At 36.8% G+C, this 25454-nt stretch overlaps 1 protein-coding gene across 2 annotated transcripts in view; it reads left to right on the forward strand.

Moving 5' to 3' along the window:
- Positions 1–25454, forward strand: part of LATS1 (large tumor suppressor kinase 1) — a 35785-nt gene that overhangs the window by 2693 nt on the left and 7638 nt on the right. Inside the window, exons 2-6 of one of the 2 annotated variants that reach the window (XM_025294403.3) lie at positions 3346–3525; positions 8270–8746; positions 13805–13952; positions 19884–21382; positions 23848–24430. In XM_025294403.3, the coding sequence (XP_025150188.1) occupies positions 8405–8746; positions 13805–13952; positions 19884–21382; positions 23848–24430 (2572 nt within the window). In that variant the 5' untranslated portion in view covers positions 3346–3525; positions 8270–8404. The remainder of the gene's footprint in view (positions 1–3345; positions 3526–8269; positions 8747–13804; positions 13953–19883; positions 21383–23847; positions 24431–25454) is intronic. The other variant, XM_025294402.3, reaches the window with a different exon arrangement.

Consider the following 25454-nt stretch of genomic DNA (forward strand, 5'->3'; position numbering starts at 1 on the left):
AAGTGTTGGATAATTGGATAGTAGGAACAGTTATAATCCATAAGTTGTTTTTTTTGTTTTTTGTGTTTTTTTTAAAAAAAAACTTCTAATTTTGTATTGGGGTGTAGCCAGTCACCAATCTTGAGATAGTTTCAGGTGAACAGCGAAGGGACTCAGCCATTCATATACATGTATCCATTCTTCCCCAAACTCCCCTCCCATCCAGGCTGCCACCTAACATTGAGCAGAGTTCCATGTGCTAGACAGTAGGTCCTTGCACATTTGATCAAGGTCTGAACTTTCTAAGAAATGGAGGTTTTGTCTGTCCAGTCTAACAAATTGAAGAATTCCTTCAGAGAATGTCAATCATAATTCCTTAGGAAGACTCAAGATGTAGGTATGATAAAAAGAGCCCTGGACTGGTTCAGGTTATGGTGAGTCCATTTCTAGCATGACTTCCAGCTGGCTATATGATGTTAGGCAGGCCACTTTACCTCTCTGGATAGATCTTCTCATCTGAAGAATATATATATATATATATATATATTTTTTTTTTTTTTTTTTTTTCCCAAGACATCTTATGCTCTTGTGATTTAGCAGGTAAAATAAGTTTTATTTGACTGTGCAAAGTGTGTTCAGATAGGATAACAACTAACATTTCAATAAAAACTTCATGAAGGAAGCATTTGAATTGTACCTTAAAGGCTGGGTTTCATTTCTTCAAGAAGAAATATGGCAGAGGTTTTCCCAAGAAGAGTGAACAGGAAGGGTAAGAACATGAAAGTAGAAAAGCACAAGGTACATTAGCTGAGAGCAAGTAATTTGGTTTGATTAGAGTGTCTGTTACATCCAGGAGAATCTGGGTGGGTAAGATGGTGAAGAGAGTAAGAAGATAATAACATTTATTGAGTCAGGCACTTATTCTAAACATTTGACATGTATTAAACTTATTTAATGCTTAAAATAACCCTATTTAAATAGGACTGTTGCCCACATTTGAAGATCACAAAGCTAGTTACTAGTAGAACTGGGATTTGTACCCTGCTCTTCGACCCAGATCTCTGGCTTTAATTACTAAGCTAAAGGAATCATTGAGGGCTCTGGAGTAGTGAGGTAACATGGTCAGAACTATATATTAGAAAGACTCATCTGGCACCAGTGTGGTATGGATTAAAGAGGTAAGCTGTTTAGTATTGAAGAGTTGTTTTAAAAATGTTCTCTACTTCTTGAGTTTTCACATATCACTTTCACATTTGTTAATGCCAGGGTCAATTGTACATTGTTGGAGGGCTTGTAAATTAGTACATCTTTCTGGAAGGCAACCTAAATAATAAGTATTAGAATTTTAAATACTCATTCCCTTTGACACAGCAATTCCTTCCACTTCTAGGAATTTATCTTAAAGAGAAATGCTCAATAATTGGCACACAAAGTTTTTTTTTCCCCCCCCAGTGGATTGTTTCAATGGTTACAATTCTGTAAATTTACTTAAAATAATTGAATTATGCACTTCATTATTTATGTATTTATTTTTGGCTATACCACCACATGGCATGTGGAATCTTAGTTCCCTGACCAGGGATCTAACCCATGCCCCCTTGCAGTGGAGGTCCCAACACAAGAATTTTTATTGCCACAATTTTTATTAACTTTTATATGTACAAAGAACATGTGTATACATGTAAGCTATGAAGCATAATAAAATGAATACCCATGAACTCACCGCCCATCCTCAGAACTGGAATATTACCAATACAGTTGAAGTTATCAGTGTTTAAAACATTATAATAGCAAAAAATGGGAAATAACCTAAAGGACCATCAGTAGGGGATAGATAAATTATGATACATCTACATGAAGTAATTCAATATAGTTATTTTAAAAGATGAGGTTGAATTGTCAATTTCCTCCATTCTATGATACCATTAATAAGTCTAAAACAAGCAGTCTGTTTAGTAACAGTTTTTCAGGGCAAAGGAAATAAACATGGTTTTTAACTAACCTTCAGTGGCATACATTTATCCCTTCAATTGTATGCCTTTCAATTTTTTTGAACCTCAGCCTTATTCACATTCAGAATCTGGAATTCTTCTCATTTACTTTGGGCTTCATATAACATCATGGTGGTGTGTTGCTTTTTATAACCCTAGCTAATAATCTTCAACCTCTTTATTGTCTTTATGATTGAGTATATAATATGAGGCATATTGAAGAATACTGGAGTTTTGTCTTTCTTTCCTTTTTGCTTAAACTCTTAGGTTTTTTGATGGTTTTTTCCTGAGTTGAGTGAGTTATTGCTAGAAATTAAACAACTCCTGAAGGTAACTCAAAAGGTTCTGACAGATATTTCATGTCTGAGTGCTTGTCCTTCATAAAAGACTCTTTCCTATGAAAATTCTGTGATCTCACCAAAATTTGACAGCTGTTTATGCCTTTAATTGCATTGCATATTGGATGACAGTTTCTGATTACATAATGTTACATCATAGTGAAATCTTTTTGAAGACATTTTGAACATTAATCAAAGGTCTAGATAATGCAGTTGAAGTGACAAGGAAATTTGACCTTTTACTTATGGCCAAGTTACGTGTGTTCTCTGCTGTTCCAGATCTTCTCTGCTTTGGAGCTGGCAAATTGCTTTTAATACTGATTTTAAGATATGCTCAATTTCAAAAATGTTAAAATGTGGAAAAGCATGTATCCTGGAATCAAGAAAACACTATACTTTCTGTCCTAGAAAGACATTCATAGTACTTTGTTATTCTCTTGCTAGCATATTGGGCCCTAAGCAGCAGTAGTTAGATTCAAACACAGGTCCTGTGTTCCGTATGTCCAGTAATCTCTCCATCAGATCCAAATATAGCTCCTCTTGGTCCAAGATCTGTGAAGTTATCCTCACTCTGGCTATCTGTCATCCTCTCTGTTACCTCTCACTCACCGTGTACACAATGGTAGAACAAGGACAGGAGGGCCATAATAAGCACTACTATTAGAAAAGAAGAATGAGGGACTTCCCTGGTGGTCTAGTGGTTAAGAATCTGCCTTGCAGTGCAAAGGACACCAGTTTGATCCCCTGTGTGGGAAGATCCCACATGCCAGGGAGCAACTGAGCCTGAGCTCTAGAGCCCGCGTGCCGCAACTACTAAAGCCGTGTGCCTGGAGCCCTTGCTCCAAAGAGAAGCCACTGCAGTGAGAATCCTTTGCACCATGACTAGAGAGTAGCCCCTGCTTGCCACAACTAGAGAAAGCACAAGTACAGCAATGAAGACCCACCATAGCTATAAACAAATAAGTAAATCTTTTTAAAAAGGAAAAGAAGAATGGGAAATAGCAGTTTCTGATAAAATAATTTTAAAACCTCCACAGGCAGATCTTGTGAAAGCAACCAGCCCTGGAAGAAGAGGAGATTCCTGGGAGGAAGTGCCTCATCCTTTGTTCTCTGTTACCATTGGCCATTGTTCTCCAAGAACCAGGGAGTTCTTTTTCCTTTTCCATCCTTGGTCGCCTATGAAGTGTGAGCTTTGGGGAAATATTCCTCTTTGGAAGGTGCAAATCTTTTTGACTAAGTCACTGCTCAAAGAAATTAAGAGCCCAAGGGTTTTTGTTTTGTTGCCCAAGAGCTGAAAGTATTTTTAGTTTGAGCTTGAATGGTTAACAAAACAGTTTCCTCAAAGTTAGAAAGCCTCTGATGTGTTTAGTTCCAGTCAGTTCCATGTGTCAGTAACCATACAAAAGTTCACAGGTGTTAGGAACCTCATCCAAAGATTTAAGAACTCTCATTTCTCTTCTCAATTGGTTATTTGAGGGAAGACCATACCCTTAATGTTGTTTTTCGTTTGTTTTAAGCCACTGGGGTACTTGAGTCAGCTAAGAGGTTTCAGTGAGCATCTGCGTTCAAAATCTTTCAATTCTTTCCCTTCATGTTTTGGTCTAAAAGCAAGCTGCTTTTCCAGTTCTGCAAGACTTTAAATTTCTGAACTCTATCCCTTTCTATTTTTGTTTACAAATAAGCTGCTTCTTTCATGACCTTATCATTTATTTATAATGCTTTGCCAGATAGCCAATAGCAGCCTACATACATTTCTAAGATTCTCTTTTCCAAACTCATTTTGTGGAACTACAAGTTCAGTAGGACTCCTTGTTACCTTGTAAGTTATAACAGGCAAGTCACTTTATCAAATATTTTGCTACTGTGAAACATGGTTCTCCATTTGTCCAGCCTCCAGTATCGTTCCCTTGAAGCCCTCGGCCTGGCCATTTAGCCAATATCACGTTATGTTTGTGTTATAGCAGCACCTCATGTCTGGGTATCAACTTCTGTATTAGGATAATGAAAGACTATGTATACAGATACACAGTGGCCAGATCATATATGAAAGTAGAACTGTGATGCAGTGTTAGTGGCAGTAGTCCCAGAGAGGCAAGTCTTGATCAGTAGTTGTCACCTTGCCTCAGGACTGAGCAGAGAAAACCACATATGCTTCCCAAAGCAATCAGGATGCTGTACTTCTAGTTAGCCGGCCTCCAACTTCCTTATGGTAGAGCATACTTGAAGTCTTCCCTCTTTTATCAGTATAAAGTTTTCCTACTCCCATGCCTGCCTTTGAGTCTCTGCTAAACACAAGTGATGGTGGCTAACTCCCTTCCTGTAGAAAGCTCTGAGTGAATAGACTCTGCTTGTTTTGGATGGTCTTTATTGCCACATAATATTAAACTGTTTTGTGGTAACAAATCCCAAAATATCAATGGCTTAACACATCAGCGATTCCTATCTTGCTCACACAGAGCCCCATGGGAGTCAGTAATAAGCCATTCAGTGGCTTAGGGACCTACAGTGCCTCCATAAATAGGAGGCTGCCATCTCAAAATGTCACCTAGATTGTCACTGAAGCAGGAAAATGACAGATGGAGAACCACACCAGCTTTCAACTGCCTCAGCCCAGAATTGACTCACAGACATCCACTTGCAGGGCTTTGGCAACTAATCTGGGAAATAGAGGGCAGCATGTTAGTATAGTCTCTGCCACAGAGATTAACAAACAATGATTGAAAATAAATATATGCCGTATTTCCTCCATTTCACCATTTCTGAAGTCAGGTGATATAGATCATCTTGTAGTTGAAATGAACATTTAAATATAGAAACTTTGTAAAACAATTATATTCCAGTTTGTTTTTAAGTTAAAAAAAAACTATGTTTCTATTATTCCCCTTGAAAAGCTAATGTTGAAACGATATTGTTACATGGAATTGATAGTTTCTTTAAAGAAATCCTGTGTGTTTTAGTGTACTTTGTATTTGAAAAAGAATAATTTGTAGCAGAACCATTCCAAGATCCAGAGTCATTTCTTTTTCTTTATTTTTTAACTTTCAACATGTTTTGGAAAATTCAAGTGTACACAAAAGTAGAGGAAATAGTACAGTGAACTCTCAGGTACCCGTCACCCAGCTACAACAATAATCAGTTTATCACTACTTTTGTCTCATCCAAATCATCATAAAATCAGATTATTTTGAAGTTCCAGGCATCATATTTATTCACAAGTATAATATTTCAATGTGTATATGAAAAAGTGTAAACTAATTATTCATTTATGTAAACCTAAAACACACAATTACACATATCCCAGAACTCAGTCATTTCTATGACTATTGTGCACTCACTTGGATGTTAGGAATGTTAGTAACTACATTTGAGTAATTGTCAAAGTACAGAGTTAAATATCAGTTCAGTTCAGTTGCTCAGCTGTGTCCAACTCCTTGCGACCCCATGGACTGCTGCACGCCAGGCCTCCCTGTCCATCACCAACTCCCGAAGCTTGCTCGAACTCATGTCTATCGAGTCTGTGATGCCATCCAACCATCCCATCCTCTGTCTTTCCTGTCTCCTCCTGCCGTCAATCTTTCCCAGCATCAGGGTCTTTTCCAAGGAGTTAGTTCTTCACATCAGGTGGCCAAAGCTTTGGACTTTCAGCCTCAGCATCAGTCCTTCAATGAACATCCAGGACGGATTTCCCTTAGATTGATTGGTTTGATCTCCCTGCAGTCCAGGGGACTCCCAAGAGTCCTCTCCAACACCACAGTTCAAAAGCATCAATTCTTTAGTGCTCAGCCCTCTTCATAGCCCAACTCTCACATACAAATAAGACCACTGGAAAAACCATAGCCTTGATTAGACAGACCAAAGTCCTTTGTAAATATAGGACTAGAATTAATCTCTCTGGTTCAGCATTTTCTAAAGTATAGTACACAGAGCATGAATTTCATAAAATGCTGTGGAGGAAAGAGTTCCTTGGTCATTTAAGTTTGGTCAACATGACATTCTTTTCTTGTAAATTCACGTGATAATGTAAAAGAATAATGTATTTTGTGTGTTGTCATCCCATTTTGATTAAGAGTAAAAATATTATAATATGCAGTATTAATAATAGTGATTTTAAAAAGTAGTGATTATGTTGCTTTCCTTCATCTTATATATTGGATTGGCCCAAAAGTTTGTTTGGGTTTGGGCCAACCCAATCACATTACTATAAAACTGAAAGCTTACAGCATAAATGTATGCTTTTACAGTTCTAGAGGCAAAAATTCCAAAATCAGTGTCACTGGCCCAAAATTAAATCATCGGTGAGGCCACTGTTCCTTAGAGGTTCTAGGAGAAAAGCAGTTCCTTGTCATTTCCATCTTCGTTTGGCTGCCAGCATTCCTTGGCTTCTGGCTGCACCCTCTAGTCCCTGCCTCCATGGTCACATTGCCTCCATCTCTTCTGTCTATCAAATCTCCCCTGCCTCTCATGCATGTACTTGCTCAACTGGATAATCTGTGATAATCTCCCCTTTTGAAGATCCTTTAATGATATCTGCAAAGTCCCTTTTTCCAAATAAGGTAACATTTGCAGATTCCAGGGATTAGGAAGTGGTTAGCTTTTGGGATGTTATTATTCAGCCTACTACAGTGATTCTTTGTTGAGGGAGGGAATTATGAAGGACTTCTACCTTACTTAATTACATGATATTTGAATTTTTTCAATAGGATGCATTTTTTTTTTATAATGGAAAAAAACAAAATTGTATTTTCTTAAGAGTAAAAGGAATAAATTACTTGCATTTATTAGTTTAACAGATACTTCTGCACTGCCTGTATTTACCAGTTTCTGTGTTAGGGGAATGGAAGGCAAATGTATCCTGACATAGAGAAGCAAAACTATTCTTATTTTGTTTTTTTTCTCTCTATTAAGGAGAACCATCTTTGGAATGGTAAATAATAATAGTAAAATGATGGCTAACTTGGAGTTGAAACCCAAACTAAAGGAATGCCTAGATGGCTATAAATGAAGTGCAACCTAGATACTGAGAAAATTTAATAATGGCCCCAAAGCACAAGAGTAGTGATGCTGGCAATTCAGATATGCCAAAGAAAAGCCATCAAGTGCTTGTTTAAAGTGAAAGTTCTCAGTTTAATAAAAAAAAATATGTGCTGAGACTTTAAGATCTACCATAAGAAGAAATCTTCTATACACAAAATTGTGATTGTGCAAAAGAAAAACAGAAATGTGCACTAGTTTTGCTGTTGCACCTCAAACTATGAAAGTTACCACCACAGTACATGATATGTGCTTAGTCAAGACATAACATTTATACAGTAAGGTATTTTGAGAGAGAAACTACATTCATGTTGTTACATGTATGTTGTTAATAAATCTTTTTTTTTTGAGGGGGGAGGAGGGAGCACCACACGGCTTGTGGGATGTTAGTTCCCTGACCTGGTATTGAACTTGAGGCATCTGGGGAATGAGAGTACAGAACCCTAACCCCTGGACTGCCAAGGAATTCCCATAGTTGTTCTATTTTATTATTAGTTGTTAATTTTTTACTGTGCCTAATTACTAAATTAAACTTTATCATAATTATGTATGTATAGGAAAAACATAGTACAGTTGACTCTTGAACAACTCAGGGGCTGGGGTGCCGACCCTTTGTGCCATTGAAAATTTGAGTATAACTTTACAGTCAGCCCTCCATTCAGCATCCTTGGATTCAACCAACCACTGGATTGTATTGTACTGTAGTACCTATTTGTTGAAAAAAATCCAAATATGAGTGGACCCATGCGTTTCAAGCCCATGTTGTTCAGAGGTCTACTGTATATACAGGGTTGGGTACTATCTGAAGTTTCAGGCATCTACTTGTGGTCTTAAAAGGTATACCCCTGGATAAGGGGATACCTGCTGTGCATGGCACTGCTTTATCAGTCAGTCACTTTATAGCTTTGTTTATTTATTTTTTTTATTTAGATTGTAAAGAATTGTAACATTCCCGGGGACTTCTGCAAAAGATTTTTTTAAGTTTTGCTCAAGGGAAAGCTCTGAATCTCAATCAAGTAGCTGTTAAAGAAGTCTTTTGTGTGGGTTATACATATAGATGTTTTCATGAAGAGGAGTGAAAAGCCAGAAGGATATAGACAAATGAGGCCTAAGACCTTTCCTGCCAGTAACTACACTGGCAGCAGTCGGCAGATGCTGCAAGAAATTCGGGAATCCCTTAGGAACTTATCCAAACCATCGGATGCTGCTAAGGCCGAGCAAAACATGGGTAAAATGTCAGCTGAAGATCCGCGGCAAGTCAGAAATCCACCCAAGTTTGGGATGCATCATAAAGCCTTGCTGGAAATTCGAAACTCTCTACAACCATTTGCAAATGAAACAAGTCGGAGTCCTTCGGAAGTTAATCCACAAATGCTTCAAGACTTGCAAGCTGCTGGATTTGATGAGGTAAGCACTGTTAAAAACAAAAGAATTTTTTTTACCTTATACTGCTTAATGTTGCCTTTGAGAATTTATTTATGTATACAAATATGTAGAGCTTCCCTGGTAGCTCAGTCCCTAAAGAATCTGCCTGCAATGCAGGAGACTTGGGTTTGATTCCTGGGTTGGGAAGATCCCCTGGAGAAGGAAATAGCAACCCACTCCAGTATTTTTGCCTGGAGAATCCCGTGGACAGAGGAACCTGGCAGGCTACAGTCCATGGGGGTCACAAGAGTCAGACACGACTTAGCGACTGAACCACCAACTACCATCAGTTCAGTTCAGTTCAGTCACTCAGTCATGTCCAACTCTTTGTGACTCCATGGACTGCAACACACCAGGCTTCCCTGTCCATCACCACCTCCCATCACCAACATGCTCAAACTCATGTCCACCAAGTCAGTTATGCCATCCAACCATCTCATCCTCTGTCTTCCCCTTCTGCCTTCAATCTTTCCCAGCATCAGGGTCTTTTCCAATGAGTCATACAAATATGTACATTCTACAAGCAAAGAATGTTGTTTACAATTTCATCAGTTATTGAAGCAAAATAATTAATATTTCTTTAGTTTTTTCCTGTGGTTCTGAGATTTAAAAGGTTATGAAGTCAGAGCCAAAGTGCAGGTGAGGAAAGCCACAGGTGGGGTCAGAGTAAGGACATCTGCTTGTGTGTCGTAGTTGCTATGGTGAGCTGAGTGGCTGTTGAAATGATAGCCCTAAGGATATGAAGTTTAAGCTTATGTTACAGAGAAGGAAGTACAATCAGAGATATCATTAAGCAGTTATGCTCACATAACTCTCAGATGCAAATCTTAAACTCACAAAAACTAAAAATTTACTTGTTGATCAATCTCCAACAATTTCAGTTTTTTGATGGAATTTCAGTTCATGTTAATTATACCAACTTTAATATTTTTACCTTTAGAACTCATTTTTAAAGTTTTCATAGCCTTTATTATTTAATCATTTTGTTTAAGTAACTAATAAAATTTATTTTCTGTGATTATATTCTTCAGGTGAATATTTTAAATGGCAGAAATCATTCTAGGTAAAAATGCCATGGAAATTATAACTAAATGTGAATAATCAGGCATTGATTGCATTTTCTTTAAAAATTATAGTAACTTTTTTCCTGATTTTAAAAGTATCTATTCCATGTTAAAAATTAAACCATATAAGGAAAAAAACTAAAAATTGCCTTTAGTTTCACCACACAAAAATAACTAACCTTAAAATTTCTTCACTTTGTTAATATTCTAGTGACCACATTTTCAGCTATCTCTATGTTTAATTTTAAAAATGAGGCATTATAGTAATGGATTTGAAAAGGGAAATTTACAACAAAACTAGGAAGAAAAAAGATTCTTTCTGGCCCATTCTCTTCATTTGATTAATCTTATTTCCTATTAATTTTATATTTAAATGTTCTAAAAATATTGGATTTGCACCAGAAAATATATGTAGAGGAGAGAACCTGGTTAATAGTTGGAGGATTAAAGAAATGGCTTGAATGGAGATTTTTAGAGTACTGTTCCTAATCCTTTAGTCACAAGGAAGAGAAGAAAAGAGAAGGCTGAATCATTGATCTTTGACTTTCCTCTTACAGAGTACTAGGAAGAGGGAGTTTAGGAAAGCACAGGGCTATACCATAAAGGCCCTTAAGTGATAATGTGTATGTCAGATTAAGTCACATCATTAAATACGTATTTATGGAACTCTTACTGTGAACCCATCAGTCAGGATAGGGAATCATAACAAAAATGCTCCATTCCCTTACTGAGAAATGGGCTGTATAGTCCATGGAATTCTCCAGGCCAGAATACTGGAGTGGTTAGCCTTTCCCTTCTACAGGGAATCTTCCCAACCCAGGGATCGAACCCAGGTCTCCCTCATTGCAGGCGGATTCTTTACCAGCTGAGCCACAAGGGAAGCCACCATACCTTTAAGAAACTTAAAATTTTTTTCTAACATAGACAGTTTTAAGAATTGTAAGTCATTGGTCAGTGCCCTGTTCTTTTATCTGTTGGCAATAATAACAAGAATTGCTTTGCATTACAAAGATGTTAGCTTTACTGCAATCACACATTTCAAAATTGTTTACCTTATGACATTAGTAGCCCCTTAAGCAAGATTGCTTTACTAAAAGCATTTAGACATTTATCAATCCTCGTTTATTCAAATAAGGAAGGAATGGTATTATTTATACTTGCAGTGATATAAAGGGTATGGCAATTTACTTCTGCCTCCTGAATCATTCTTTCTGATAGCTTCCCATTGTATTGCAGAATTTGTTCAAGATCCTAACTTGGTACTTCAAAATTCTGATTCAGTTTTCACTTTTTTTTTTTTGCCTTAAATATTTCAAGATTAATTTCCTCATAGGAATAAATATTAAATAGGATCACTGTATTCTTGAGTCACATATAGCTACAATCTCTGGAATATATTTTTGCTTCTAAGCATGCAAAACCAAAGCACAGCAATATGGACATAATGTTTTCTATCATACAGGACTTCTATTCCAAAGTTACTGATTTGAGGGTGCTCTTTTTCACACAGGCATTAACACCTCCACTTAAGGAACTCTTGGTTGATTTTGTTACAGATGTAACAAATATTTAAACATATAGCAATAAAATTCAAAAATAAAAGCCAGCATAATAATTAATCATCAAAATCACAAGCTGAAATTCTAATGCGCTTAAGGATATGGTTTCCACAGTGTTGAACAAGAATGGTGGGTATCAGTTTTCTTACCAACTGAGATGGCACTGCCATGTGATAATAGCATAAATACAGTTTGCAGTTCACTTGGTTTAACCAGTTTTAAAGTTAAGCACTCCCTGATGAATTTTAATATGGGTGATTTGTATTATTTTTTTTTCCTTTTTTTTTTTTTTAATTTTATTTTATTTTTAAACTTTACAATATTGTATTAGTTTTGCCAAATATCAAAATGAATCCACCACAGGTAAACATGTGTTCCTCATCCTGAACCCTCCTCCCTCCTCCATCCCCATACCATCCCTCTGGGTCGTCCCAGTGCACCAGCCCCAAGCATCCAGTATCGTGCATCGAACCTGGACTGGCGACTCATTTCATACATGATATTATACATGTTTCAATGCCATTCTCCCAAATCTTCCCACCCTCTCCCTCTCCCACAGAGTCCATAAGACTGTTCTATACATCAGTGTCTCTTTTGCTGTCTCGTACACAGGGTTATTGTTACCATCTTTCTAAATTCCATATATATGTATTAGTATACTGTATTGGTGTTTTTCTTTCTGGCTTACTTCACTCTGTATAATAGGCTCCAATTTCATCCACCTCATTAGAACTGATTCAAATATATTCTTTTTAATGGCTGAGTAATACTCCATTGTGTATATGTACCATAGCTTTCTTATCCATTCATCTGCTGATGGACTTCTAGGTTGCTTCCATGTCCTGGCTATTATAAACAGTGCTGTGATGAACATTGGAGTACACGTGTCTCTATCCCTTCTGGTTTCCTCAGTGTGTATGCCCAACAGTGGGATTGCTGGATCATAAGATTTGTATTATTTTAAATTTGCACATAAAGTGAGACTTACTAATCCTTTGTATCTCACTACAAATTTGCAAAGTCTGATCACATAAAATGTGACCACAGTGTACCTTTTTATCTGTTGTCTAAGAAACAGGATACAAGAAGGACCAGTACCTAAATCAGTGATAGCAGCATTCCTCCAGAAATCCTTGTGTTTTTGTCTCATTGGTCAGAATTGTCATGTGGCCACTGTAGGTATAAAGAAAACGTCGATCAAAATCCTAGTGGCTTTTTAAAGAAAGAATAGATCTTGAGTAAGCAGCAAGTTTCTGCCACCGCCGTTTTTTACTAGGCCTCACAGTCATCTCCAGTCATTTCGTGTAAGACGATTGCCTAAAGTGTCTGTTCAACCCATTAGTCTTCCTAAGCCATTTCTCATTTAAAAGTAGTTTTTGAAATAGTGAATCCTATAGGACAAGTAAGTAGCTGCCTCCCTCTTGAAAAATGCATATCAGTATACTTTCTGCATGTTAGTGTATAATTTATGTTTACATAACATAAGGATAAGGAACAGAACAGGGGAACGAGCCATATCTGAGCTCCAGGCACTGTGCTGCTGTGCTTTTGTGTATTTTCTTGTGTAATCCTCATGTCAATTCTGAGTGAATTACAGATGAAGAAATCGAGCTCTGAGATGTTAAATTAAGTTGCCAAAGTTCACTCAGTTCTAAAGTGAGGCTGGAGTGTATTTTTGCTTCTAAGCATGAGAAAATAATACAGGGCTGCTGGAACTCAAACTCTTTGGTTCCAGTTGATCTCAAACTCCTTTTTTTTTTCTGTCATACCACCTAGTCTCCTAAAGTCTTTGTGACATAATCATATAAAGTCTGAGTGTTTTCCCTCTGCCATTTGTCCTATATTTGTGTCCTTAAACTCTTAAGAAGGTAGGAACCAGAACAATATAGGTTTTTTACTAATAAACACAACAGAGATGTTTAATAAAATACTTACCATGATGCAAAAGAGTGGTTTCCAGTATGTTGATTGATACTGTTTTTAACAATCTGATAGTCTCTGTTTATATAAGAATGAAATTAAGAATGAGAAAACTCAGAAGCCTGTTATTATGACTGTATCTGGGAAAAAACTCTAGAAGAAAACAGGAATACTTTACATAAAGGTGAAAATATTAAAGAAACATTTGAAGGATTTGAGGGTTTGTTTTGTTTTCTTTAGTAATTTGAGATTGTATGGATTTTTATACTTTTACTGTGCTGTACCTTGTAGCTTATTTATTTTATCTATAGTAGTTTGTACCTCTTAATACCCTACCCTTATCTTGTCCCTCCCCCCATAGTAGTTTTACAAACAGGACATTAGTATTATGGCTTGAGGCCTTGTTCCTCAAAATTATGAACTTCTCTAGTGGAAGTTATAGTGTTCTTTCCTTCTTATTAATTATATGACTTAAATTTTATTAAACTTCATGTCAGGATATGGTTATACAAGCTCTTCAGAAAACTAATAACAGAAGTATAGAAGCCGCAATTGAATTCATCAGTAAAATGAGTTATCAAGATCCTCGACGGGAACAGATGGCTGCAGCAGCTGCCAGACCTGTTAATGCCAACTTGAAGCCAGGTGATTAATCAATTTTTTTTTCTAATCTCTTATTTTATAATATTTAAAGATATTTAAGTATATAAAATGTTTTGTCTTAGGAACTGTTAAAAGCATCACAGTGAGAGTCTCAAGCCAGAATAATAATATTATAGTTGTTAAACCAAAATGAATTTTCAGATGGGGACCTAAAGTTCCATAGTTAATTCTGATAAGCAGCAGTCTAGGTTGAGAACTGCTTGATTGGTTATAATGCAACTGAAATATTTTTCTTTTTAACCATAAATATCATCATTCAAACTATTCATTTTTCATGTATATAATCTTTTCTTATTGTGAAACATGTTCGTCATAGATTTAGAAAGTAAATGAAATAAAGCACCACTATAAATACCCACCAGACTTTGGTATGTTTTATTTCTTAGTCTTTTTTTCCTGTGAAAAACGAGTGGATTTATATGTGTGTATTTTGTTTATTGTTTAAGTGAAAGCAGCTCTGCTGCTTCTAAGTCACTTCAGTCGTGTCCGACTCTGTGCGACCCCATAGACGGCAGCCCACCAGGCTCCCCCGTCCCTGGGATTCTCCAGACAAGATCACTGGAGAGGGTTGCCATTTCCTTCTCCAATGCATGAAAGTGAAAAGTGAAAGGGAAGTCGCTCAGTCCTGTCCGACTCTTAGCGACCCCATGGACTGCAGCCCACCAGGCTCCTCCGTCCATGGGATTTTCCAGGCAAGAGGACTGGAGTGGGGTGCCGTCGCCTTCTCCGAGTGAAAGCAGCTGCTGCTGCTGCTGCTAAGTCACTTCAGTCATGTCTGACTCTGTGCGACCCTATAGATGGCAGCCCACCAGGCTCCCCCGTCCCTGGGATTCTCCAGGCAAGAACACTGGAGTGGGTTGCCATTTCCTTCTCCAAGTGGAAGCAGAGGGCATATAAAAAGCTGCTTTATTCACTTACTTCGCCATGTATAACTTTCATTGTTATTAAGTGGCCTACAAAACACTTAGCTACAGTGAGATAGATTTGTCACATATGTTATTTAGCTGCCTCTCATTTTTTGACATTTGCCTGGCTCATTTTTTTTTTTTTTTGCCATTACAAACATACTGAAGTAAATTCCCTTTTACCTAAATCTTTGTACATTTCTGATGATTAGGTAAAAGTAAATTTTTAAAGATTTACAGAAAGTTTTTCTTATGGGCATACTTCATATTGTTGTGCTTCACTTCATTGCACTTTGCAGATACTGCATTTTTTACAAATTGAAGGTTTGTGGCAACCCTGCACCAAGCAAGTCTGTTGGTGCCATTTTGCAAGCAGCGTTTGCTCAATTCATAGATATTTGAAACCTTCCACCAATAAAGAGTATGACTCGCTGAAGGCTTAAATGATGGTTAGCCTTTTTTTTTTTTAGCAATAAAGTATTTTTAATAAGATATGTACATTGTTTTTTAGATGTAATGCTATTACCCACTTACTACAGTGTATGTGTATATATATATATATATATTCATATATTCACATGTGTGTGTGTGTGTATAAGGTAAACATAACCTTTCTATGCACAGAGAAACCAAAAAGTCTATGACTCACTTTATCGCATTATTCACTTTACTGAACCCACAACCGTCTCCATCCAAGATATGCCTGTATTGCTGTCCAGAAAGGTGTTACCAACTTAGACTGTCCCAATCATATGAGAATGCCTATATTTGTAACTCCTAGGTATTATCCTTTTCATATGTTTAATGGTTATGAAAGTACTATCAGGTTATATCCACATTTCTTTGATCACTGGTGAGCTTGAACATTTGTTTATTGATTGTTTTTAAATTGACATTTTAATTCTTTCTTAATCTTGAGTTTATCTTTTTAAATTGATTTGTAAGAGGCCTAATATTTTCATTCTTTCATTCAGCTAATTTTTATTGGTCAACTCCTATTTCAGGCCCTTTGCTTGGCATTGGGTATAAAGTTCTTGCCCTTTTTTGGAGTTGAGATTCTAGTGAGGGAGATCAAATACAGAAATACATGTAGAATTACAAGTGTGAAAGAAGAGAGGAGAGTTATGTGATTCTGTGGACTTATACGATAGAGGGGGTTTTGACCTGATCAAGGACATCAGAGAAAACCTTCCTGTTAAACTGATAATAGAGCTGATATCTGAAGAAAGAAAAGGTTAGTAGGGATGGATTTAGTGAGGAAGTTTGTTCCTATGCATGGCTTGTTTGGCAACACGGGAGACCTGGGTTCAATCCCTGGGTTGGGAAGATCCCCTGGAGAAGAGAAAGGCTACCCACTCCAGTATTCTGGCCTAGAGAATTCCATGGACTGTATAGTCCATGGGGTCACAAAGAGTTGGACACAACTGAGCGACTTTTGCTTTGATTTGTCTTTCAGTAAGGTATGTACATTTGAAGAAATGAAAGTGGCTCAAACGCTGAAAACAAGAGTGTAAGATACGAGTGGAGAAGTGCATAGGGGCCTGACTATGCAGGACTGTCTACTGATTTTATCCTAAGAGCAGTAGGAGGTAACGGAAACATTTCAAGCAGGGTAATGACATGATTCACTTTGTATTTCAGAAAGATAGCTGCAGTGGATGAGAAAGAATTAGAGCAAAGGAGGGTGTAAACTTGATAAGAAATACAGTACACAGGAAATGAAGGTAATTTGGACTAGGGAGATGGTGGTGGAGAAAATTGAATGAATTAAGAAAGAGATAGGACGAATAAAATTGATAACATAGATACAGATTACATGTGGTGGGTGATAACAGAATGGGGTGACTCAGGCTTTTTGTGTATAAAAATGGATGGTGAGGCTTCACGTTATGAAAGGGAATGCTCAGAGGACAGAACTTGATGGAGAAAGATCATAAGTCTGGTTTTTGACATAAGGTTTAGTTAGGTTCATTGAGTTATCCAGGTGAAAGTGTCCCATTATATTGCAGAATTTGTTGAAGATCCTAGCTTGATACTTCAGAATTCTTATCCAGTTTTCACCTCTTTTGTGTAGGGGCGGGGGGTGGGGGCGGTGCAGTGCCGCACCACTTTCAGGGTCTTAGTTCCTTGACCAGGGATTGAACCTGGAACCAGGGTGATTCATGGTTTGTCCATGTGGATGTTGAAGTTATAGAATGTTGTCAGGGCTTAGCAGAGAGCATCAAAGTTAGAATTTATGGGTGAATGAAGGTGAGCAAGTAGGTGTTCATTAAGTGAACATTAAAAGAATGAATGTGACCTCCCACAGATAGCATGAGCTTCTAAAGAACTGGCTTTTTAAAAGAGAATGCAGAAATAACCATGATCTAGAAACATAATTGGAGAGCAAAGAAGTGGAGCTCCACCTTTTAACCCAGTTTATTTTTTAAAGAAAACCTTAATTGGAAAGGGCTGAAAGGAAAGGAATGTCAGCAGATGATAATCCGCTTTAAGAAGGTGGGGGAAAGCTTGGAGCAGAGGTCAGTAATAGAGGAGCATTTGCTCGTTATAGAATAAAGTGTGTCTAGAAGGCAGTAGTGGGGGGTTTAGGAAGTAGACGAACAGAGATCTTCATGGGAGGTTCATAGCAATAAGGGTGGCAGTGTACTTGGGGCTTTCCTGTGGCTCAGACAGTGAAGAATCATACTGCAATGTGGAAGATCTGGGTTCGATGCCTGGATTGGAAGATTCCCTTGAAGGAGGGCATGACAACCCACTCCAGTATTCTTGCCTAGAGAATCCTCATGTACAGAGGAGCCTGGCAGGCTACAGTCCATGGGGTCGTAAGGAGTTGGACACGACTGAGCAGCTAAGCACGACTAAGCACAGTGTACTTGAGGGTTGCAGGGATTTCGTCTTAACTGGTAAAAGTGGGAGAGTGATTTGGTACTTTTGGCCTCAGCTGATTCTCCGAGGAAGGTAAGACAGAGCCTGTGGTCAGAGGACTTGTGTAACTTGCCCAGAGGGATGACTGTCCCAGAAATTATAGCCCCAGGATGCTGACAAACTTAGATAAAATAGAGTGTTAAACTGTCCGTTCTGAATATTTACCAGTTTCTTTTTCATGTGTTTTTAAATACGTTTTCTCACAGGGTAATGTGGTGTTGACCTTTCAGATTTATGAGTGTTTCTTATTTGGTTTGTTTTGAATGGTGCTAAATGTTTTATGTACTTAAATCTGTCAGTCTTTTACTGTGTTGTTCTCTATATTTGTCATACTTGGGAAGACCTTCCCAGGAGGTACAAAGAAGTACCCCAATATTAACAAATGTTCACTGCTTTGTTCCTAGTATACTTGTATGGTATCATCTTTAACATTTAAATGTTTAATCCTTCTGGGATATATTATTTATGTGTATTGTATTTTATACATATGTATTTTTCATATATTTTAAATGCATTATATCAGCACTTTTCTAAGTGACAAAACTATTTTGAACACATCATTTTTTTTTCCTTTGGTATTGTATGTTTTCTTGCCTGTTTATTTGGAAATTCCATTAAATAGAGACTCTGTGAAAACTCTACCTTATTTAGTGTTCAGCTAGTTATCCCTTACTTTTTTGTTTTAAAAGCCATACTGAAATATATTTAAAATCAGTGTTATATTTATCAAAACTACAAATGGACACATCCTTTGGCTCAATAATGCCATTTCTAACAATTTATCTACCTAACATATCTATGAAATGATATCTGTACAAAATTCTTCATTGCTTTGGGAGGGGAGGGGTAAACCAAAAGATTGGAAACCACTTTAAAAGCCGTCAGGGAAACTGATTAAATAAATCTGGGTACAACCATATAGTGAAAAACTGTAATAACTTTTTTTTTAAGTAAAAAACTGCTTTATGTACTAATATAGAATCTTTGGTTTTTTAAATGAAAAGACCCAGGCACAATAGTATATATAGGAGGTATATTGTTTTTTTTAATTGAAGTGTAGTCGATTTATATTGTTTCTGATGTACAGGAAAATGATTCACTTTTATATGTATACATATATATATTCATTTTCTTTTTTTTTCCATTATGGTTTATTACCATAATGGACATTAAATATAGTTCCCTTTGCTATACAATAGGACTTTGTTGTTATCCACTCTAAATATAATAGTTTACATCTGCTAGCCCCAAACTTCCAATCCAACCTCCCCCACCTCTACCCTCACCCCCTTGACAACCAGAAATCTATTCTCTATATCTGTGAGTCTGTTTTCTCAGATAAGTTCATTTGTGTCATATTTTAGATTCCACATATAAGTGATGTATGTTATTTGTCTTTCTCTTTCTGACTTATTTTGCTTAGTATGATAATCTCTAGTTGCATCCATGTAGCTGCAAATAGCATTATTTCATTCTTTTTTTATGACTAACATTCCAGTGGGGGGGGGGGTGTGTATGTGTGTGTACACTACATCTTTATTCATTCATTTGTTAATGGACACTTAGGTTTCTTACATATCTTTGCTACTGTAAATAGTGGTGCTGTGAACACTGGGGTACATGTATCTTTTCCGATTATAGTTTTGTCCAAATACATGCCCAGGAGTGGTATTGCTGGATCATATGGCAACTTTTAGTTTTAGTGTTTTGATGAATCTCCATAGTGGCTGTACCAATTTACATTCCCACCAACAGTGTAGGAGGGTTTCCTGTCCCCTTTCTAGTACTATTTACTTGTGTATTCCTAAAATATCTTACTGATGACATTGGTTACCTTCAGTGACATTGGTTGGCTAAGGGACAGGGATCAGTGTCCTTTTGTACTGCCTGAATTTTAAGCTATGAGAAGGTATTACCTAGTCAAAAATGGATAAAATTCTAAAATATAAAACCACATGCTGAAATTTTATTTTTGTAATTCTTGAAAGAGTATTATCTTTTAGTAGCCTTAGATTTCCAAGCTAAATTTTTCAAAAGTAGGAGGTTAAAAAGGATGTTGTTTTTTTCTGTTTTATTCCCATAGGGAGTGTGCAACAATCAATTAACCGCAAACAAAGCTGGAAGGGTTCTAAAGAATCCTTAGTTCCTCAGAGACATGGTCCACCGCTAGGAGAAAGTGTAGCGTTCCGTTCTGAAAGTCCCAACTCACAGACAGATGTAGGAAGACCTTTGTCAGGATCTGGTATAACAGCATTTACTCAAGCTCATCCTAGCAATGGACAGAGAGTGAACCCCCCACCACCTCCTCAAGTAAGGAGTGTCACTCCTCCACCACCTCCAAGAGGCCAGACTCCCCCTCCAAGAGGTACAACTCCGCCTCCCCCATCATGGGAACCAAACTCTCAAACAAAGCGCTATTCTGGGAACATGGACTACGTCATCTCCCGAATCTCTCCAGTTCCACCTGGAGCCTGGCAGGAGGGCTATCCTCCACCACCTCTTAACACATCCCCAATGAATCCTCCTAATCAGGGACAGAGAGGCATTAATTCTGTTCCTGTTGGCAGACAGCCAATCATCATGCAGAGTTCTAACAAATTTAATTTTCCACCCGGGAGACCTGGAATTCAGAATGGTAGTGGTCAGACTGATTTTATGATGCACCAGAATGTTGTCCCTGCTGGCGCTGTCAATCGGCAGCCACCCCCTCCATATCCTCTGACCCCAACTAATGGACAAAGCCCCTCTGCTTTACAAACAGGGGGTTCTGCTGCTCCATCATCATACACAAATGGGAACATTCCTCAAGCTATGATGGTGCCAAACAGAAATAGTCATAACATGGAACTTTATAACATTAATATACCTGGACTGCAAACAACTTGGCCTCAGTCATCATCTGCTCCTGCCCAGTCATCCCCAAGCAGTGGACATGAAATCCCTACATGGCAACCTAACATACCAGTGAGGTCAAATTCTTTTAATAACCCATTGGGAAACAGAACAAGTCATTCTGCTAATTCTCAACCTTCGGCTACAACAGTCACTGCTATTACACCAGCTCCCATTCAACAGCCTGTGAAAAGTATACGTGTATTGAAACCAGAGCTGCAGACTGCTTTAGCACCTACACACCCTTCTTGGATACCACAGCCTGTTCAGAGTGTTCAACCTAGTCCTTTTTCTGAGGGTACTGTTATGCCGCCTGTTGCTGAAGCTCCAAACTATCAAGGTCCGCCACCACCTTACCCTAAGCATCTGCTACACCAAAACCCATCTGTTCCTCCATATGAATCGGTCAGTAAGTCTAGCAAAGAGGATCAGCCAAGCTTGCCTAAGGAAGATGAGAGTGAAAAAAGTTATGACAGTGTTGATACTGGAGATAAAGAAAAGAAACAGATTACCACTTCACCTATCACCGTTAGGAAAAACAAGAAAGATGAAGAGCGAAGGGAATCTCGTATTCAAAGTTATTCTCCTCAGGCATTTAAATTCTTCATGGAGCAACATGTAGAAAATGTGCTCAAATCTCATCAGCAACGTCTACATCGTAAAAAACAATTAGAGAACGAAATGATGCGGGTAAAACTTTTTTATATTATTTTTTATTTTTATTGGAATGTAGTTGATTTACAATGTTGTGTTAGTTTCAGTTGTACAGCAGAGTGAATCACTTATTCATATACATATACCCACTCTTTTTTATATTATTTTCCCATATAAGCCATTGCAGAATATTGAGTAGAGTTCCACGTGCCATATGGTACGCCTTTTTTAGTTATCTATGTAATATATAGTAGTGTGTCTATGTCAGTTCCAATCTCCCAGTTTATTCCTTATTCCGATGGTAACCATAAGTTTGTTTTCTACATCTATAACTCTAGATCTGTTTTGTAAATAAGTCCATTTGTACCTTTTTTTTTCGATTCCACATGTAAGCGATATTTGTCCTTCTTTTTCTGACTTACTTCACTCTGTATGACAGTCTCTAGGTCCATCCATGTTGCTGCAAATGGCATTATTTCATTCTTTTTATGGCTGAGTATAAAACCTTTAAAAGTTTCTATTTTTATACTTGATCATGCGTTTGCTTGGTGTTTATTTTAAAATATTGTGGTCTAGTATTTTTCTTTTTATGCTAAATGTATTATCAGTTATTTAAAAGTCAGTAAACATTAAAGTACTTTAGATTATACCATTTTATTTTAGCATTTCAGGATTTACCCAGAATTTTCTATAATAAAATTGTAATAAATTAAGAAAAGTATAATTTGCAGTATGCAGTTTAGGTATACATAATCCCTTCAATGGAAACTGAAGCAAGAGTTATTTTCTAGAGTTTACATATTATCTTACATTTTAAAATAAACTAGAAATATCTTAGTCCTATCTCTTGATAAACTTATGAAACATATATTTTTACTTATAGTTGTGTTGGGGCTTAGGGGTTTATTCATCAGGTTGGTCTTATTAGAAGTTTCAGAGACATCTCCTTTCAGTTATTTCCCCTTCTAATTTTATTTTTATAATGTACTAGAAAAATGTCCTGGAATTATTAAAATCTACTAAAAAGGAGATCAGAATAACTAAACCCTTTAGATTAATATCTGTTGTGATTCCACGTAACTCTCTTCTTTAGATGCTATGGTGGTACTGTTATTTTTATCACATGTTTACAGTTCAGAGGTTTGACTCCCAGTCTTAGATCTACTGCCCCAAATCTTAAGAGCCTCATTTGTGTTAAAGTTTCTCATGACATTTGAGAGAGCTATTCTTTTAAAATGATTTTTCTGGATCTGACTTCACAGTATAGTTACTCTTGCTATAAACTGAATTTATTGTGAGAAATATCATAATAACCTATATGGCTTATCCATATTTAGCTCTTAGGATTTCTTACTAAAGTCTGTCTGTATGTATTTTCTTAGTTTATTTTTCCTTTTTCCTCTTCACTTTCACTAATAGCTGATTTAAACTTTTATGGTGTTGGAAGCTTTGCTGACTTCTGTAGCCTCCATTACTGTGTAGGCAAGTAAGATTTTAAGAGAAACAGTTCTTTACTAAGTCTGGCATGCCACCCTTCTTAAAAGATTTTGCATGCAAATGCTTATTCTAACAGAAGCATGAGGTTGCTGTATTTTAATTAGTCTTGCATTTCTAGAGTTATCTACTTTTCAAAACAAATTCCTTTTCTATTTAGATTCTTAATTAATCCTTTATTAACTAGTCATAAATAGACTGTTCTTTCCTTCTAAATCCAGGTATTCCATGTCTACTTAGACATTGGGTTTTGGTTTTTGTTTTTATCTGGGTTTTTTTGGCATCTTCATAAGTTACACTGACTCTTCTTTGAAATGTTCCAAAATATCTAAAAGATACCTTATAATCAAACAAGTAGTCCCTTTGAAATAAGGTAGGACATACTCTGTGCATTTTGTGTTAGTGATGGCTGTGAGTCCTACCCTTACTCTAATGCCCTGAAAAAGATAAAAGGAAAGACTGACTTATTAGTGAGTGGGTTGACTAGAGAAGATATTCTTTTGTTCTTAATACATCAGTTTTTTAGAATAAATGAACCTGGAGCGGAAGAATTTCTTTTCATGAAGACCAAAGTGAGAATATTTGAGACATAGGCATTCTATAAGTAGATGCATATAATGAAAGCAATCTGATTATGTAGGTTGGGATGAACGTGCAGGGAGAGATAGATGAGGGTGCATGTTAACATGTTTGGCGATTGCACATTGGGAACTCTTTTTTAGTGCATTAGAGAGGAGTAGAAAGCTGACCGCTGATAGCATCTTCTCCTTGCTCTCCACAGCAGACTCTGCATATGTATTCACCTTGTGTATCCTGTTAACTATCCCTTATGCTGCACTTTTGATAATTAATTTTCTCTGAAATAAATTATAGATTTCTAACATGCTTTATTAAAAATTATTATGCTTTTAACCTTTAAATATATATGCCTGAACTTTTTCCAAGCGATTTCTTAATATTTAGTATAGAAGATAATTCCTCATTTAATATTTAGTTTATTTGCCTAGGTTGGATTATCTCAAGATGCCCAAGATCAAATGAGAAAGATGCTTTGCCAAAAAGAGTCTAATTACATCCGTCTTAAGAGGGCTAAAATGGACAAGTCTATGTTTGTGAAGATAAAGACATTAGGGATAGGAGCATTTGGTGAAGTCTGTCTAGCAAGAAAAGTAGATACCAAGGCTTTGTATGCAACAAAAACTCTTCGAAAGAAAGATGTTCTGCTTCGAAATCAAGTTGCTCATGTCAAAGCTGAGAGAGATATCCTGGCCGAAGCTGACAACGAATGGGTAGTTCGTCTTTATTATTCATTCCAAGACAAAGACAATTTATACTTTGTAATGGACTATATTCCTGGGGGTGATATGATGAGCCTATTAATTAGAATGGGCATCTTTCCAGAAAATCTGGCACGATTCTACATAGCAGAACTTACCTGTGCAGTCGAAAGTGTTCATAAAATGGGTTTTATTCATAGAGATATTAAACCTGATAACATTTTGATTGATCGTGATGGTCATATTAAATTGACTGACTTCGGCCTCTGCACTGGCTTCAGATGGACACATGACTCTAAGTACTACCAGAGTGGTGAGTAAAATCATAAAATTTGTATGTATTCATATGACTTATTAGTGTAATAAAATATAAGATGATATTATCCCTGGATGGGAGCCAGAAGTCCTGGGTCAGGTCTTAACTCCATTGGATAAATGTGAGTGAATCCTTTAGATACTTAAATTTATAAAATGAAAGTGTGTTAGAATTATTTATTTCTAAATGTCATTAACATTTTTGAGTTAATCTCTTTACATTTTGTTAATGTGAAATGTGTCGGACAAATAACAATTTGAAAATAATTTAAAAAATTTTTTAATTGAAGGATAATTGCTTTACAGAATTTTGTGGGTTTTTTTTTTTCCTTAATTTTTTTATTATTCTTTTTTTTTACTTTACAATATTGTATTGGTTTTGCCATACATCAACATGCATCTGCCACAGGTGTACACGTGTTCCCCATCCTGAACCCCCCTCCCACCTCCCTCCCCATACCATCCCTCTGGGTCATCCCAGTGCACCAACCCCAAGCATCCTGTATCCTGCATCGAACCTGGACTGGCGATTCGTTTCTTATATGATATTATACATGTTTTAATGCCATTCTCCCAAATCATCCCCCACTTCCCGTGGTTTTCTGTCATACAACAGTTTGGAAATAATTTTTAAATGAAGCCCCCTACACACCACTCAGCTTAAGAACTAGGTTATTAGTATTTTTGAAGTCCCTAAACAATCACTTTGCTTTCTTTCCTCCATAGAGGTAACCTTTATTTCAAAACTCCATAGTCAGTTCTTTACTTTTCTGTATACTTTTATGCATATCTCTGAACAACGTATTACTTCATTTTGCCTACTCTTGAACCTTTATTTAAATGTAATCATTCTACATGTATTCTTCTATGTTGACTTCCTATATTTGTTTGAGGTTCATCTGTGTTCCTGCATATAAATAAATAATAACATTTATTTTCACAGCTCTTTAGGATTCCATTGTATGACTGTTATACAGCTCGTTTAAACACTTTATGTACATGATTCTTATGTACATGATTCT

Source organism: Bubalus bubalis, chromosome 10 (assembly GCF_019923935.1).
Source record: "Bubalus bubalis isolate 160015118507 breed Murrah chromosome 10, NDDB_SH_1, whole genome shotgun sequence".
Lineage (NCBI taxonomy): Eukaryota > Metazoa > Chordata > Mammalia > Artiodactyla > Bovidae > Bubalus > Bubalus bubalis.